A 19,276-nucleotide genomic window follows, 5' to 3' on the forward strand; every position below is an offset into this window, starting at 1 on the left:
AATTTTATACAAAATCATAGAGATCTGAATGATGGGAGTCGTCTTTAGTTGTTACATTTGTACTTCTTTTTTATTTATTCAAGATTATTTTGGACTTGAGAGCCTTTAGATAAGACTTCAACAAATAATACCAAATATTATTCTGAAACAAGTATTCTGATTATAAAGAACTGGTAATTAGTCATGAAAGTCTTGGTCCCCCTAATTGCTTTAGTTCTTGAGCCCTGCATGTAAACGAACCAATCAATATTAACACTGGACACAGGCAGTGTGGAGGCAAATAACCTCCACTCATCAACTCAAATAAATCCTACACTTGCCAATAAAAATGACATCATGACTATCAAAGCAGTCAGGAAGAAAGAAAGGATATGTGTGTTACTTCTAATTATCACTAAAGATCTGATGGATCATCTCTAGAATTTAGCATGATTTTTTTTTATTCCTTGCAATTAAGTTTCTATTCTTTTGAGGGGGGGAGGGGGAAAAGAACTTATTCATTAGATGGGATGGAGGGGGTAGGGACTTGCTGTATTGGACACTCACCCCTAGTAAGCTTTTGAGATCGGCCTCCCGGAATCGGAAGGGGATATTTGACACATGAAGACGTTTTGGTCCCACGGAGTTGGGCGTGGTCGTTGTTCCAGGTTGAGCTGCAGACTGCTCGGCCTCCAAATCTGTCTGCTACAAATACGATAAAACAAAATTAAAACCCTTCAGTCTGTGATTTTTCATCCGTTAGGGGATAGCAAAAGGATGCCAAACCGTGGAACATGATCCAGAAATCAATAGTTCTTCTGTCATTTACAGCGACTTTGTGGGGGAAATTACAAGAAAGACTTCTAAGACGGAAAATCGTAGTTTTATACATAAAATCAATAAGAGAAACTCCTAGTAATGACCATCTGAGGCCCTCAGCCTAAAGTCTGGCAGTAGACACTGACAGAACTCATCTAGTCAGCCATATTTTATTCTGTAAACAATTTGTTGAAACAAAGACAAAGGAATTAACATGGCTAGAATTTCAGCTCTTGTTCAATCTAGCTGATGGACTTGATAAAGTTTTTCAGATTAATCCACTGATTGCAAAACATCCATTAAATCTAATTGTTAAATGACTACAGTATCCATGTTAATTGATATGTAAGATAAGTGCATCTGATCCTACGAAGCAGCTAGCCCTAAGTTTTATGTTTCAAATCATACATAAATATATTCTAAATTAGTCAAGGCATTTGTCAGATAGGCCATAAAACCTAAGAAAAATGGGTTATATGATAGGCAATACTTCATTACAAAGTGATTTTGCCTTTTTTGCATATCTAATCACCCATTTTTCTGACTCAATATTGCTTTTTTTAACATTGACATTAAACAATTCTTAACATTCCTTATTTAGTAAGACTTTAAGCATTTTTAGAAAAGCAATATTCGTTGCTCTAAAAAAGCAATATTGAAAACATAATTTTTGAATATATATGTGTAGAGAGATATAATAACCAGACTTGCCAATACCCAAGCTCAAACTGGAAACAAAAAACTTCAAATCACCAAGTCCAAATCTCAAGGCTTAAGTTTTTGACTTTTTTTTTTAAGCAACTAAAAAAAAAACTAGGTTAAGATAAGAGAGCCTTGAGAAGAGGAAAAACATGATGCAAAGTAAAAAACAAAAAAAATCAAAATAAGGAGAAGGAGAGAAACTCTTAAATGTCATCATTTCATGAGAACTTCCTGAATGTGGGTTCTCAAAATTCTTCATTTTTCTTTATTCTATTTTTTACTCTAGCATTTCCTTCTTTCACACTTCTCCCTATCTTGAAAACTAAAGAGAAAACCTATTTGTTAATAAATAAACTAAAAACCATTTTCCAAACACCACACACTGTTATATAAATACTGTGATAGATGGAAACCATACAGCTCTCAGAGAAGCAAGAGAGAAATTTGACCTTTCCCCCCAGAATTCTCTTTATCTGTAAAATATCCTATAGGTCAGCTCGCTAACAAGCTCTGGGAGTTGTATGGCCTCACTACAGAACCTTGTGGTCCATAGTTTTCTGAATAATTAATACTGGTATTAGCTAATTTGTTTTTAAGATGACTTGGGGGAGATGGTAGGAGTGTGTTTATAACATGCAGTAAGTGATGAACCTTGTTGATCCCAGCCAGCATTTCTTCATAAGGGTATGCTCGTGGTATTCCCTAAAATAAAAGTCACATACATGTATATCATAAAAACGCCTACCTAACACGAAAGACTGAGAGAGGCTCTTAATAGAAGCTTCTTTATTTTTATAAATTTTTTTTTGGAAGAGATGAGTATGAAATATGAAGATATGAAGTCTCTCAGTCTACAAGGAAGAATTTTTCAGTAACTTGTTCTCCTCTTGTCATACTTGTAGATTGTATCTATGTTTAGAGTGAACAGTGACTCATTCTACTTTCAGAGTACACTCGAATCTTATGTTATTCACTTGGCACACAAGCTTCATTACAAGAATTTTCTCTCTCTTCCAGAGTAAGAGATAACACTGCTTCATTTTTATTAGTCTAGATAGCGGAAACCTCTGATCTCCGTAATATAATGTTTCTTTACAAAGTCACTAAATTGACTTGATACTTTTTATCAATTAGTGTTACAAATTGAGAAATCTTGTTTGATGTTTTTCTATGACCGTTTCAACTCTTTCATTCACAAGCATTTACCAGACTAAGAGTAATGATACAAATGCAGTCGAGCATGACAGCCGAATCACGACCATGAGATAAATATAGGAAGATGAAGGCACAATGCTGGATGATTCTTAGCACTATTACATCAATATAATTAGACTTTAGATCTGTGATAGTGTCAGACATTGCTCAAGTAAATCCACACAGTTAAATAAGCAATCGATACTTCGGGCTTCAGAGCCCTCGTTATTCAACGGGAAGAACATCTAGTTACAAATTGAGCATTCATTCTACACACAAAATATGACCAGCGGGACTATACACTTATAACTAAGTTAATTTCAAAGAAGCTGTTTTCAAATGTGTGCAAAATAGATAACCATATGGAAGAAAATCAATGTTGATGTCAGACAATATAGAGAAACTATCACAGATTTTAACACATTGCATGCTAAACAACAAATTTACCAGAACATCTTATTGAATCTAAAAAAAACCAAACTGTAACTTTTGAATGTGAATGGCTGCTAATAAGGCCACAATGGTGACAGAACCACACAGCAGCAAATTATATTGGCAGACCTACGACCAGGCAAACTCAATCAGGCTCATGCCTAGAAATAAAGAGTTGAAACGTACACTGAGGCTTCCCGGTCTTACCGTCTGCTGTTCGACACCCCCATTGGCGGCGACGGTGGTGGTGGGGTAGGTGGCAGAGTCGGCTTTGAATGTGGCAGCCTGTTCAGCTGAGGGGGCCACCGACACTGGCTGACTAGTAACTACGACTTGTTGGGGGTGGCCATATTCATCTATGCCTGTCTGTGCTGCATAAGGATACGCAGATGTCATTTGATTCTGCACCATGTGCTGTAAAAAAAGAGAAAAAGTAAACAATTAAGTCAACAAATGATGAGTAACTCATAAATAAATTACATCAGTCACACAGAATAAACACAATGAATAATACCATGTCAGAGTCCGCCATTAATGACAAATATTGTACACCACACCAAACAAAAGCTCATGCCTTCCTCAACTAAGTTACAAGTACTCACTTCCTTCCTACTTGATTTGATCCTATTCCAAGTATAACTAGAACACGCAGTCTGAACTGCACAGAGCATGAACGTAGCTATAGTCTATACCCAAGCAGCTACCACACCTAATGTATAATGAGCATCAACCAAATTCTACCTAAACGCAACAGGAAATTGAGTTTAAGTGCAAAATCATACCATTCTGATTGTTTCACATCCCATGTCAGAACAAATTTTGTTTTAAATTGTTCAGAATGACAGTTTTGGCTTTGTGTGTTACAAGTCTGCTGACAGATGTCAACAATGAGTCTAGACCAAGTGATTTATTTGTTTCACATTGGACAGTCCTACACGTTACCTTCTATTGCTTCAATAATCATACAATTACTTGTTAAAAAATTGTATCTCTTAATATCAGACAACCTGTGTTACAGCTGACTCAAATATCAGGCACAAGGAGAGCGATCTAATTCTCTAATAATTTCAGGTTAATTGCAACACACGTAACAGTTACTATATTACACAAAAATCAATGTCTCCATTATACAGCTTTTAAACAGCATACTGCCCTTAGGCTCAAAGGTAACTTCCTATAAACATCAAATATGTTGTAAAATCATCAACTGCTACAAAATGCTGGAAAAACTGAACCAATATCAAACAATGAAAAAAATATTAGCCTGCAAAAACCATTTACATTAAACACATAAACTGAAATGAAATACAAGAACATAAAAACAGACAATAGGAAAACCTGACAAATCTCCAACCTTTTTGTCCAAAGAGTTGAGAATGGGCAATTTCCCCCTTATCTCTGCCATATTACGATGTAACAACACAGGCACCATGGTAAGGAATGATCAATTTTAGGCCTTGCAGAGAGCCTCATGGGTAACAATTGAATTAGCATTCTTTCTCTTCAGAATAACACCCTCTGAAGCAAAAATCTGCCACACAATTTTCTGAACAGTTTATAGGCAATAGTTGAAGATGCCCATGAATAATCACTTTGCCTTATTAATCAGCTGTTAATACTGCTATGAGAACTGCATGATGGCCTTGTTGTCTGACTATGCAGAAAGAGCTGCATGAAATTAATTAAAAATAATTATTTCCCTAGAATTTTTTTCTCATTAATTTATTTACCTGAAAAGCCACAGGAGCTCGAATCATGGCAGATCCCAACACCATCTTAAAATGTAGGTGTGTGTATATTGTGTATAATCCACAAATAGAAAAAAAATCTCAACAATACACAAAGCACATCCACAACAGCTGCAACCCACTCATTAATATTCACTATAGAACTAAACAAGTCACTACCCACAAGACAATGCCAGCATGGAACATTGGGAGAAATGTCTTCCTATATCAGCTAATATTGAAGTAGTACTATATGTGTGATTCTGTGGTACAAATGAAGTCAATTATTGACCAGCTGATGATGAGGACTACTGTCACTGTACTGTGTGTGTGTATAATACAAGCTTGTCAGACATGATATAACCAGATGTGACACCTACTTCCTCTCTCTATCCCCGTTAATCCTCTATGGTCAATAAACTAGCCCTAATATCTGGGTTGGGAGCCCCTCCCCCACTGGGACTTTGGTCTTTGTGTATATACACATGTGGGGCACAGACTACCTCATTAACAATTAATTACAGTTTAGAGTCCTAGGCCATTTATTTTTGCTTTATGTATTACTACTATGGACTATTGTATCAAGGGCATATATCTTTGTGTTAGAGCATTAAACACAAATGATATTTTGCAAACCTTTTAAACAACTGAGATAATATAAACTAAAAAGATAAATTGTGACATTGTAATAGAATTATTTTTTTCCCCTCAGTATTTACAATGACAAATTTCACAGCAAAAGATAAGTAGGAAAAAAAATCAATTTAGCTTCATTCATACAGCTTTTTCCCCTGAGAAATCCCCAGGGAAAACTCTTCCATGACAGCAATTTGAATAATGCCAGTAGGTATTTACAATAGAAAACCATTTCTGACTTTCAGAATATTTTTCCTTTTGGTAAATGAGTCCATAAATGGGAGAGTTATGATTTTATAAAATTTACTTCCTTTACGAAACATGACTTCCAAAACCATTATTGCTGTCATTGGTACTAAAAAAATACTTAGCACTGAAATGAGGTTTTTAAGAGTGTCCAATGATAAGTTTTCATTTCTAGTGTGAAGAATAACAATTATTTCCATGGAAACCAGTTTAACAGCTGTGAATAATACCTGGTCATAGCTTTGCTGCATGACAGCTAGAATATTTTCATACAGGAAAAAACAATGCAATTATTTGTAATCTTGTTTAAATAAAGTGCTAGAAAATTTTAAACCTAAACACTAGAAATGGCAAAGTTAAAATACCGAAATATTTTACCATATTCAGAAATTGCAAGTCCGACACTTGATCCGCAGTGGCTCCCAAAGAATGCACTGGTAACCACATTTTGTTTCTGTACAAGTAATGTACAAAATGATACTCCCATATGAATGTTATCTACATTATACGGGCATTAGAGCCAATTTGTATACAGTATGAAAGGTTAAATATAATACTCGTATTTCATGCACAAATTACACTTATAATAATAACAGATAAATTGATTTTCTAATTAACCATAGCCTGAATATACCTGTTATGACAAATTGTATGAGTCGAGCTTATTATAAAAACAAAATTTTATATTAGGACACAGCTGGCCCACATCATATTATTCTAGTTCTACATTTATAAAAAGTTAAAGCATAATATCCCTCCATCATGTTTATAGCAGTTAAGTACCAATTACATAAGATTTATCTTTAACTACATAAAAATATGTTTTAAAAACATTACCAGAGCTTTGGTCAAAGGAGCTCCTGGCCACATCATGGGATTCATGTTTAAATAAATCTCAACTTTACTCTTGGAAATCACACCATTCAAAATGGCGGTGTGTTATCAAAAACTGAAGCAAAGGGAACAAATGTGCTGGCATCTGGTGTAAATTAAGCCCCATCTTGTCTATGGGGGTCATATGGTATCTACCAACATCCATTGGTTAACAGCAGGTTCCAAACTTGGAGTTGGAGCCGTCTAAGATAAGGGGTAAACAGGGAGGCTGTGAATGGCTTTCTTGAGAACAAGCTCACATAAAATTGAAATCAAGATCTTTCCAAAACTGTCAACAGAATGTATCCTCATTCATTATTTTTAGAAGTCTGTGATAACAAACCTTGACTCAAGAGTATGATTTATGATATCTTTACATCAAGCCTGGATTGAATTCAGAGTGATCCATATCATTTCTGTCAGTTTATCACTGCCACTACAGTCAAACCTAATTTTTTTCAAGGCTGTATTATAGATTTGGATCCTAAACATACCCATACTTCTTCATTTAGAGCCTCCCAGTCATTTTTGATGTACTTCTTAAAAACTTTCTGCCCTGGTTCAAAAATAGGATACATTTTCTGAGATTTTACCAAAATGTCAAAATATTAGGAATAGCAGACGGCATCATAATATCAGAAATGAAACTTACATCCTGTCAATCAAAAGATTCCATTTCAGAAATCTACAACTTTCTCTGTGCATATGCACATGTAAATTACATGTATTAATGCTGTAGAGGAAGGGAAGCAACTCTTATTGCTGATAAGCACAGAGTTTAGTTTCTTTGGTAACAAGAAAACTTTGCACTATATTTATTTGACAATGGTTGACCTTTTTTTTTCTTATTTCTTTAAATTAATATAACTTGTGTAATTTAATTTCTGGGTGTCTTGAAGGCCTAGCTGTAGTATATTGAATTGCAAGGTATATTACTCTTTCAAACATCTGGGAGATCAAAGTTAAGATTATTTAGATAGATTGAAGTCTGATATATACATGAATCACAAAGGCCATCTTTGAGTCAATGGTTGTAATTATAAGCACATTTCATGGATCAACAGCTGAGCAAAGCAGATTGGAGATTTAATTTGATTTCCTACTTGCGACACTAGCCCTTCAGAACTGACAGCACGATTTGCACGTCAAACATAGCTGGGTAGTAAGTACTATGCTTTATTTGGGGTATTTAAAGGTACCGCGACACCTTTAATCATTAGGAAACAAGACATGAGAGTGGATAAAAGTATTAGAAGGTACAAGTCAATGTAAACAAACACAAGCTGAAGTCAACCCCCCTTATTTCAATCACATTTTGTGGACAGTCATAAACTTTTACAACATAGATAACACATCCATTTCTTAAACTTTATGAAATTTGGCCATCAAAAGAATATTTACAACAGCCCCTTATTGCCGTTAATCTGGAGTTTGGGTTTAATCTTTACAAACTGGAACACACCTGACCTCAAGGGAACGCTAAAGTGTCAGCTGCTCTTTCAGTAGATATCTCTTTAGTTTATATACAGCATGTTAGAAGACACACACTGGATAACTAACGACCTTCCACAAGATATACCCTCTGGCTTTTTTCTTGCTATATCATTCATTGACCCATCCTTTCGCTAGGTCAACCTTTTTCTTTTACAGCTTGACAAAAATACCTGAAGGGAAACAAATGCAGCCCGAGCCACAAAAGAAAACACAGAAATCAATAGATTTCATTTCCGTGATTTATAGCCAGCTCCCATATATTGATTTTGCAGTAAATTACACATGAAAAATGGGCCCCTAATATGAATTCAACCCTGCGTATCACGTAGAAAAAAAGCCTGACAAAGATGTAAACAAGACAATAAGGTCATTTGTCAGGTAAAAAAAACTAAAAATTTGCATATATACTCACAGGTGCTATAAGCTGTGTTGTCAATAACATTCCACCGCTAGGAGGAAGATATTATAATGAGAAACACGTACATCTGACCAAAGCACATACAAAAGTCAATCACTAATTGATAGCATACACACACACTCGCATGTACACACTCTCTCAGATGAGAAAAATCCAGGTAAATATGTAACGCATCACATTCGTCTTGTTCAGAAAAACAAAAACAATCCAATGAGTCCGTTTTTCATGACTTTTCGTGGAGACCTAGTATCACCATCCTGAGAACTAATCCAGGCACACAACAGATGTGCTAGGCCCCTCTCTTATCATCGCACCTCAGTAATGGTCATTTAAAACTCCTCCTATATAATCACTTGGTCATATAGATAAAGCTGACATTGTGACATAGCATAATTAAAAGTCAGAAAATTTTCCTCCCGAGAGAGAAACACCAGCTATAAACACAAGGTAAAACTTCTGCCTTGTTCTAACACAGAGTGTCTAGATGGTAATGGGACACGGGTCAAGTCCTATCACAATTCCCTCGAATACCTGGAGCGCAGGCAGGCTTTGTGACGCTATTGTTAAACAATGACAGAGAACATGGCCATCTCTAGCTGCCTGTCTATTACAGCACTCCAACGCTTTAATTTTAAATTGATTACCTAGGCTTTCAGAGCCTTCACATGGCTTTGGAGTTTTTAACCTGGGACAAATTTGACAGCTGGTATTATCTTTCATAATGGAAAATAACATTAACATGCATGTCTTCCAGAGAAGAGAAAGTTTCATAAATGATTAGGCACCTAGATTAGATCAATTTGCAACTCAAAGCCTTGGATTTGGAATTTAAATCTTCCTTGACTTTTGCCTTTTCTAGCCTCTAACACCTTAAGCTGTAAATGGTATTAAATTTGAAAAGAAAATCATGATTTATTGAAGGTCTATCCAACAGGATTTTCATAAATTTGACTTTTAAATACAGTGGGAATAACAGAATAACTTACCATTTTCACACTCTCTGTTTTAATAAAAAAAGATTTTGAATTGTTAAAAAAATCCAGAAGTAATTCCAAGAGATTGCAACCACAGCTCAAAAAATCCACCACATTTATAAACACAGCAACTTTGGATTCAAACACTAAGCATGTCAAGTTTTTGTCCTGAATATTTTATATCATTTGGTCACTTTCAGCACATTGGGGTCTAAATAATACAGAGGTACTACTTAGACACATCTGACAAACTGTTGTGACAGCACATTATTTTTCTGGCCATCTCAAAGTCGAGAAATCCGTCCCTGAGCAAGAGGTAAATGAATTATTACAGGAGTACCTATACATGCAGCTTATAGTAGCCTGTTGTGGCTATGTATGCCCCGGGCCCCACATCTATCAACTGGGTGGTGGTGATGTAGTGTTGTGTGTAGCCCCTGGACAGCTAAATCCTGGTAATTATATCATTACTCCTCAGGTTTAGCTAGAAAACATGGTGACTAATAAATATCTGATCAAATTAATTATTTTTAATTGATAAAATTATATATGTTTCAATTTGAATGTCCTTCTAATATTGCTATTTATCTGACAATCCTCCATTTAACACATAAGGTGAAATGGCTTATGATATACTTTAATTTTTAAAAAGTTTAATTAATGTCTCAGTCAATAATTCTAATTTTATAATTAAGGTGGAGACATCTCATATTTTTGCATTTCATGTTCTGAGAGAACAATCTTTGAATATCATCATGACAATTTATGTGATTCATCACCCCTGTAAAGGAATTATCTGTGCTTCGTAACTTTTAAGTATGACACTATCATAATGCATTAGGAATAAATTCTGTATTCTTCATCACATATGTCTGTCTAATCATTCCTTATATGGGAGATGAAGAAATGGTGGGGTGTGATGGGGGATATCTATTTTGATATTTTGGGGGATAGGGAAACATGGGCACAGCAAGATTGAACTAAACATAACCTTAAAAGAAAAGGAGCTTTATTGGTAAACTACTGTGTAACCTATTCATGCAAAATTTAAATGCATAACATTCTCCCATCCAGTGGAAAATGACTAATAAAGTTATAATTTATTTATATGAAAACAAAAACCTATTGTATTTTATTGAAGTTCAATCAGTCACAATGTTCCATTAGGCAAGAAATAACATGAATGAATTTGCATATACAGCTACGAAATTGAATCGCAAGCCAGAGAACAAAGCCTGTGGTAATATGATTTATAGTCTCCCGACTTAATTAATCCACCCAGAGTAAAGTCGAGATCGGGTACCCTGGCATGGCACGATTTTTCAGTGTGCTCCAACCCCTTGCATTAATCATTATCAATGCCAAGATCTAACAAAAACCCAGGTACCAGTAAAAATAACATGGAGAGCAAAAAACCAACCACCCGTGAGCAATACAGCACTATTTGATCTGCTACAAATGAAATGTCCCAAACAATGCATTATTCATGAAAAGGAAAGTGCAATTTTGATATTTAACATATGCCGAATAATGAATTTGTAACTCTAAGGTTTAAAACACTTGGTTTCACTTTTAAAGATCCTCACGTTTCTGCATTCTTTGGGCATTAGCAAATGACACATTTTAGAATAAGTTTATTTTGTGTTATTTCCAGATTCATTCTCAAAACCCAAAAATCTTACATAGTGACGAAGTTGAGTGGATGGATTGCATTAGAACAGTCACTTACAACATTTATCAACCTTATGAATTCAAAACAAGAAGCCCATGGGTCACATCGCTCACCTGAGTAACTTTGGCCATGCTATTTTTAACAAGATTTCCTCCTTGTAGTACCTATTGTGACCCCCCTACCCCGGGGGGTCATGATTTGAACAATTTAGAATTTATACTATCCCAGGATGCTTTCAAATAACTTTCGGCTTTTCTGGCCCAGTGGTTCTTGAGAAGAAGTTTTTTTCCTATTAATTTCTATGCAAAACTTGAATTCTTTATTGTGAAAAAAAATCAATCAAATCAATCAAATTCTGAAAAAGAAATTATTTTTGAGTGAGGCCAAAATTGGGGCCAAAAATTTTTACAGAGGCCAAATTTGAGGCCAGGCCAAAATTTGGTTTGAAGCCCAATTAGAGGCCAAAATAGAGGCCAGGCCAGGCCAAAGGGGCCAGGCCAGGTTTTAGAGTATGCCTTCTGTCTCTCCTTGATTATCCCCCTTGCAATGGGGCTTGGCCCTTAATTTTAATAACTCAAACTCCAAGTTCACCAAAGGATGCTTTATACCAAGTCTGGTTAAACTGGCCCAGTGGTTCTTGAGAAGAAAATGAAAATGTCAAAAGTTAACAGATGAACGGAGACAGAGTGACAGATGGACAGAGGGATGACGGATGTCCAATCAGTAAAACTCACTTTAGCTTTCAAGCTCAAGTGAGCTAAAAAGAAATCTTTTATTCATCCTTAGAAAATCCTCAAGACATAATGAGGTAAGGTTCCAAACATTAAATTTTTTTTAACAGTTTTCCCAGTTTCATAGAAAGAGATACCTGTCAATGTTACTTAGAAGTCTTCCCTGAGGATGCAGATCTCCTTAAGCCATAGGGAAGACAACATCAATAAACCAGACCTAACCATTTCAGGTTTACTGAATCATTACCTGTGTTTTCTCATTTCTCTCCAACTTAAAACATAGCTAGTTTTGCTTTGAAGTGAAGTATTTAATTAAATATATCCAAACTTTCCTCTAGCTATCTATGGAAGAGGCAGCATTTCCCTAGAAGCCCTTTTGGACACTTCAGATGAATTCCTTCATAATCTGAAGGAAACATTTTTTTTCTTAAAAAGATTTGTTATACAATATTTTGGAAATTCCCCAATAACAATTACATATTGTTGTTTTGCTTAAACAAGGAAATAATTTCTTTGTCACAAAAAAATTTAACTAATAGTTGATCGATTTCCAACAAAAATTTATTTTAAGTTTTCCAATCATGTCTAAACTTAACACTTCAAAAAAATTTTGAAAAATAAAGAGTCAATGTATAATTTCCTTAATAATAAGAATTCACCACAAGGTCCCATGTGTTTATGAAAGAATAACACAAAGGCTAAGTTCCGTAAAACTTTTATCCCCCCACATAACATAAGCTAATATTGTTGAAATTCAGCCAACAATAACTCTTAATCTTGTTTGTTTGAGGCTGAAAGTGTGCTCTGTGATTTGTGTATATAATCAAGTGTGTCAGGATTATTTAGGATAAAGACTAGCTTGTTGACTAATTTAAACTATCTGGCTAATCTACCGTACTATAACCCTGTCAGTCCATTATAAACAATAATGGCTTTATTTAATTTTCTACAAATATCTCATTGTTCAACAATTTTTTCAATAATTAAATCTCAAATTCAATATGTTTCAGCTTGCTGTTGGAACTTTGGTATTTGATCAAAATTTCACTTGGTCACCCCTTTTCCCCTCCGATTTCAACCAAATTTGTGTGGAGATACAATTTGATGCTAGAATTTTTTGGGTCTTGGAGTGGGTTTATCCAATCACTTTCGCTTACCCATTAAAATCGAGTTAAGACCAATTTGCATATTTGAATACCGATAACCCCTACACCTTCCCCTGATCTATAATATTTGCATTTTATCTACTACATTGAGAAACATGAATAAAGTGGTTTAAAGATTCGATAAAATGTCAATCAACTGATTAAGACAGGACTCTAAACACCCATAATGACAGAATCTAATGCCAGGGAGACAAATACCTAAGGGATACTTCTAGAAATCCCTATCAACTGGTCATAAAGGAAAGAATGGATCAATAGTCAGAAAACAAAGCCCCTTGTCATTGGAGACACCAGTCGACCAATTCATAAATCACATACCCTGGACTTAGATTTCCTTTTGATCAATATCAAATTATGTCCAAACATGTACCGTAGCACCGCAAACAAAAAGATTCACATCATGTTTAGTGACCCTTTACTAATATAAAAAAAAAAAATTAAAATGACCTAAGCAGTAAGCAACCTCAAGTACTTTTTTGAAAATTTTAGTTTTCTTATCTTGTTGGAAAACTTTGTAAAGTTTGTACTAAAACTTGCCCATTTACTTTTTCTGGCATTCTCGTTACCAGGCTATCACACTTGTAATTATCATGTTCCGTACTAAATATATGGAATTTAGCCTGAGGCACCTTGCACTATTTAGGACCATTAACATTTTACTTTGGCCTAGGTTGGAAAGCTGTGCTTGGTGACTCTTGAATGTACTTGCAAAACACTTGATATGCACTTTATCCAACATGTTTTAAACTGAATATTTTTTTCTTTATTAATTCGTTGACCTTACTTCATATAATCCTACACAGTTACCTTCTGTCAAGTTGAGTTTTCCTGTCACTCTAAGCAAACACATTGCCGTAGGTAAGAATATTGTTAACGTAGAAAGCTGGCAGCATTATTATTAACTTCAAAAACTTATCAATATTCATCAGATACACACAAAAGGCACTAATGCATTGTGGTATGTAGGGGGAAATATGAACAATGTTTTCCGGGAAATTTTATTTGTTGTATGGATAAGTTCCCGATCATTTAAGGCATGCATCTTTTAAGTTTATACACAGTAGACACATTTAACAAGGCTAGATAGCATCTGTCTTGTTTTATAGGTACTTAACCAATGACTTCCCTTGTAAGTTTGTCCATTACAAACATTTTCTACGCAATTACACTCCCCAGCTAAGTGTGTACCACATTACACACTTAAAACCTGATCCCTTTACGTCGCCCTTGCGCTGGCTATGTCAGGAAGTTGACTCAGGCAAAAATATAACATCGAAACAAGTATTCTCCATTTATACACAGATAAAAGTTTGACTAAAAAAATATCTCGAAATAGCTTCAATAATCTACAAGGAAAAAAATCCATCATGCATATAGATTACATAACTACATAGTGTCACCCTCTAAAATACAAATGTGCATCCAAATTATTATACAAAAACATAGCAATAAAGTATGAATATAAACTGTGTCACAGAGACTTATACACAAAAAGCCCTCATGTGGGCATAATCAATATGAAAAGGGGGCTTTCATTTACTTAACTTGATGAAAAATTCATGTTGCGTTGTCTCCAAAATTTATCTAATTGAGATCGTAATAAAATCCTAATTTTCAAATAAAAACAATGTTTTTATTTGTGCATGCAACATATTTGCAAGCAACAAAGGCATAGCAGGACCCGTAATCCATAGACAAACAAACATAAAACTGGGAAATGTTACAAGCTTAAGACTGGGACTTTAATGGGGTTGTTCTTCTCCAAAAGTATTCTTATTCGGATGAAAATCCGAGAAGTGGAGAGCCATGGGAATAACTGAATTCACTTCATTATCTTGTAAAATCAATATGGTGAAAAGTTAACTTTTGAATAATTAATAATTCCATGATCAAACGAGGGCACATCAATTATATGACCGTCAGAATTTTGTATGGTTGCTGAGGGGTCTTGGTTTTGTTTGTTTCTTTCCCTTTTCACATTTTGAGACATTCAAGAAGAAAGACAGCCAATCTAGCAGTTCAAACTTTAAAAGCTAAAGATAATCTATTAATATTTAATCTTTCAGAGAAGGGTAAAAAATTAAAGACAGTAAGGTTACCTAGCAAAAAAGAATTTAAAGTACTGTTACAATGTAGATCTAGCATCACATCTACAGGGAAAAAAGAGCAGTGTTAATTGTCAAGTCATGACGGCAACCACATGCATGCTTTAAAATATTCCAACTTAAAATATCAATTCCATGCAATAAATGAATCAAACAATACTTAGAATATTGTTTTAGTAGCCAATCATCAGTACTTCATCTGAACTGTACACAAATACTAATTCTTGCAGTCCAGAGTCAGGGAAAAAATTGATACAAGTACCTCAAACCCCTGTATTCTAAAAGACAGGGTGCTACAATTAAGATTTCTGAATAAAATACTGGTCATGCTTTATTCATGTACCATTGTTAATATAGTACATTATTACAAGTGATTTTGGCAAAAAAATAAAGAATACAGAGGTTTTGTTGCATGCTATTTATGAGATGCAGCTCTTGTGAACACTTCCAAATTTATTTTTGTCAACTACAATGCATTGCATTTTCTTACCAAGGGTTGTCATTTTTGTCAAATTCCCTGAAATTCTAAAAAAAGTTGAGATATGTTTTCAGTTATAGTTGGTTTACTCATGCAGCTTTCATCAATCAATGTATAAAAAGTGTAGAGAAAGAGATGTATAATCGATTAAAAAAATGTATGTACTGTCAATCAGGCTTAATTCATGCTACATAAATATTTTTTCATAATTCGCAGAGTAAGACATTCATTTCATAACAATAAGAAATGTCAGTAATCAGACACTGTGTATAGTACTGTCAAACTTCAGACAAGCACCTGCTGGGACAGAATGGCTACAAAAGGCTGTTGCCTTTCAAGTCTTTTCACCTACTGGGCAATTTTGAATGACAATCATATATTTTCAAGTAATAATCGGGTGTTACTTATTATTTTGGATTTAGGATAACTGTCTTTAAAAGTTTGTGTTTTCTGCTGTTTTTAGCCAGGAAGAGAGGCCTGAGCAAAAGATAAGACCGTGATGACAAGTTTAGTAACCCATTAAGTCTCATTGTAAATATTTCTAATGAAAGAATAAATCTGTAATACCTTGTGTATCACACGTGCTCTTTTTGTTTACACGAAAGGAACATATGACAGATGGCTCTTTAATAATATGGGACCTGAAATTTATCGATAATTTTCTTACCTCAACGTGGCCTTCATTTTCTTTGTTCTCCTCAAAATTACTTCCCGAAATCTGTGTCAATGATGTCCCAACTTTTCCCTGGTATTCTGGCTTGATGTTATTCATGTACAAATTCATATCGAGAATAGGAACAGAGACTTGTGTGGCTACCTCCGCCATGTTGGACTGTCAACGCAAAAATCACGCTTCAGAGGTTTTCGAGATGACACTTGATGGCTTGTGTGAAAATAAGTTTACTCGCTACAAACTAGAGATTTAAAGTGGTACATTAACATTAGAGTCCATTGTAGACTCGATTCTATTTTCCTGTCTGTTATATCCGCTGTAACCTTCCTGTTTTCAAATAAACCTCCGCTTCGCTAAGTTCACATGAGTCAGCTGCTGAGTCTTCTCTGTGTTTATGATATGCGCGCGCCCCCTGGTGGCTGTGTGGTTAAGTGCAATAAAGTTTTTTTTTTCTTTGGTTGAGAAAATTGAAAGATCGCAGATTTTGATTCATGTGGTAAAGAAATCTATAGAACTTTTAGCTATAATTAAAAGAATCATCATTCAGGTCCTGAAGAAAAAAAATTTAAGAAAGAATTATAATGATGAATTTTATCGCGGGAAAATACATCATTCATTTTTTTTTCTTAGTGCAAAAAGGACATTCATTGGTCCAGGGAGAATATGATTAGGTCTACGTAAATTTATCAGTCCTTCACATGCATCAATTTTCATGATTATTCAATTTTTGTTTTCTCTGAAACAGTCAAAATCCCACAAAATTGTCATATTTGAATATTTTTTTCCCAGTTCTTTTGAAGATGTGCCCCCTCCCCCACCACCTTCCCACAAAAAGAAGAAAAAGAAATGAAGTAGATCTAAATAACATTTTCCTTTGTATTTTTTATGTAACATTTGTTTTTGCATAGTTCATGCAACGGTCCCTTTTATGCAACTCAAGATAAAGTCTAGAATTTGATAATGTAATCAGACGGCAGAAAAATGTTGTATTTTATGCCCACGAACCATGCAGAAGAGGTGTCAAATTCACAATGCTGACTTAAAATATATATCTGTGTGAAGCGGTCCTTGTCAACCTTTTACAGATCTAGATACACATTTTTATGGAAGTTAAAAATACCTGTGTTTTTATACATACCCGGAGGTATACATTTGGTACGCATGATCTTGAATACTACGTCAACTATATAGGCTATATTCTAATTTCTGATCTTGAAAGTGAATTCATAGGACTATATTTATAAGTCATATTCATGCACATGCAAAGGAGTGTATTGATAAAACTGTCCAAGTCAGTACTTATAAGCTACTTTCAAATGGGCATCATATAGTGCCGCAGTGCATGTAGTCGGTAGTCAGGGTGGGGGAGGGGGGTCGTTTTTATTAACAACACGTGCATTCAACCACAGGAGTTCGCGTACCTATCAATTTTGCCGAAATTTTCGGTAAATAAAAAAGATACATAATACCTATAATACGTATTACGTATTTTTTTATTTAATGAAAATTTCGGTATAATTGATAGGTACGCGAACTCCTGTGATTCAACCGGGACTCAGTTTATAATTTAAGATTTATAAAGTACTTGAACTAATCAAGGACCTATTTACTTATGATATAGGTTCATGTTTTTATAATTTTATAATTATATAAACAGGGAGTTAGGGTTTGAGTGTCCCAGCACTGAAAATTTGTGCATCCAATTCACATTTTTCACAACTTTAGTCTTATTAAAATTCTATATGATGTTTGACCATCACAAGTTCCAGACGATTGGGTGTGTCCTAAGGAGGAATGGGTGTTTTATAGTGATCCAGATTGCGTTTTTTTTCTAACTGTGTAGAATAGGATAATGTATATGTGCATGCATTTAGATGTGTTTTCTTTTTATTGAATGTTTACATATATACAGACGGGAATTTAACTTTTTTGTCAACGGCATTATGATTGATTGGTTTTAAAGTATCTTAGATCAGGTACAACTCTTGCTGAGTTGAGTAGACTAAAAAGAACAGATTTTAAAAGTCGCTTGAGATAAAATCTAGAATATACAATAAAATTGATTCACTTAGCACTTGTTTTTTAACCGATGTAATCTTGCATGCTTTTGTGTCTCAATGACACCTCGACAAAATGTCTTTTTTCTGTAATCCATTTAAAGGGGTAGAAAAATATTCGAAAGGGGAGAATTGAAAGGATTTTTGTCTGACAAATCATCACAAAATGATTTTGTGTTGTGAAGTGTTTGATATCAAAAAAATGTATTAGCCAGCCAAAAAATAATGTGTGTTTATGTGTCCTGTTTCAGAAGAAGACTGAAAAAGGCATATTGCTTTGCCGCTGTCTTTCAGTCTGCCTGTAATGCCCTGTATGCATGTCCACCAACATGCAGTTTCCGTTCATTTTCTTCGCAGAGGATGCCAAACTGAAATGAAATTTGGTATATAATTTTCATTTCTAAGTACAACTACTCATAATGTATACAGTATCACTGCCCATAATAAAGTCTTTTGCACCCTATAAAGTATGTCCAGGTAGAGATGGGGTGGGATGGGGGAGGTTTTCACAAACATCTCTTGTTTGTATTGTTTTACGCTTATATATGTGTGTTTTGTTTCTTTTCCTTTTCCAATATGGTTGTTTGAAAAACTGTATAATCATATAAAAGACACATCCGGTACTAAAATCACTCTCTAAAAAAACTTTCAAATCTTTTTTTTTAAAGCACGATATTTAAATCGTATCATCACAAACTAGCTCTTTAATGTGCGTAACGCGGACGTAACAAATCCCAGATTATAACAGGTTTATCTTCCTAATATTTCCGTATCCCCCTCACAAACCGGGTAAAATATAATCAATCTATCATGCAGGAAATCAAATACATAAAATAAACATGCCACGCGCAGGATAATGTCCGTTGATTTCTCAATACTAAGGATAACAAAATATTGAAT

The 19,276-nt window shown here is 34.6% G+C and overlaps 1 protein-coding gene across 13 annotated transcripts in view; it reads right to left on the reverse strand.

Annotated features, from left to right (window-relative positions):
• Nucleotides 1–16,689, reverse strand: part of LOC134266326 (RNA binding protein fox-1 homolog 2-like) — a 27,126-nt gene extending 10,437 nt beyond the window's left edge. Inside the window, exons 1-5 of one of the 13 annotated variants that reach the window (XM_062748577.1) lie at nucleotides 16,314–16,443; nucleotides 15,659–15,693; nucleotides 3,313–3,540; nucleotides 2,152–2,202; nucleotides 547–684 (exon numbers count right to left, since the gene is read on the reverse strand). In XM_062748577.1, the coding sequence (XP_062604561.1) occupies nucleotides 547–684; nucleotides 2,152–2,202; nucleotides 3,313–3,537 (414 nt within the window). In that variant the 5' untranslated portion in view covers nucleotides 3,538–3,540; nucleotides 15,659–15,693; nucleotides 16,314–16,443. Of the gene's footprint in view, nucleotides 1–546; nucleotides 685–2,151; nucleotides 2,203–3,312; nucleotides 3,541–3,640; nucleotides 3,813–4,480; nucleotides 4,632–4,856; nucleotides 4,961–6,113; nucleotides 6,210–6,572; nucleotides 6,727–8,514; nucleotides 8,911–15,658; nucleotides 15,694–16,313 lie in introns of those variants that run through there. The other 12 variants (XM_062748565.1, XM_062748564.1, XM_062748574.1 and 9 more) reach the window with 12 other exon arrangements.
• Nucleotides 16,690–19,276: the final 2,587 nt, after the last annotated feature.

This window comes from Saccostrea cucullata, unplaced genomic scaffold (genome assembly GCF_032062105.1).
Source record: "Saccostrea cucullata isolate Sc308-1 unplaced genomic scaffold, CSIRO_AGI_Scuc_v1 ctg450, whole genome shotgun sequence".
NCBI lineage: Eukaryota > Metazoa > Mollusca > Bivalvia > Ostreida > Ostreidae > Saccostrea > Saccostrea cuccullata.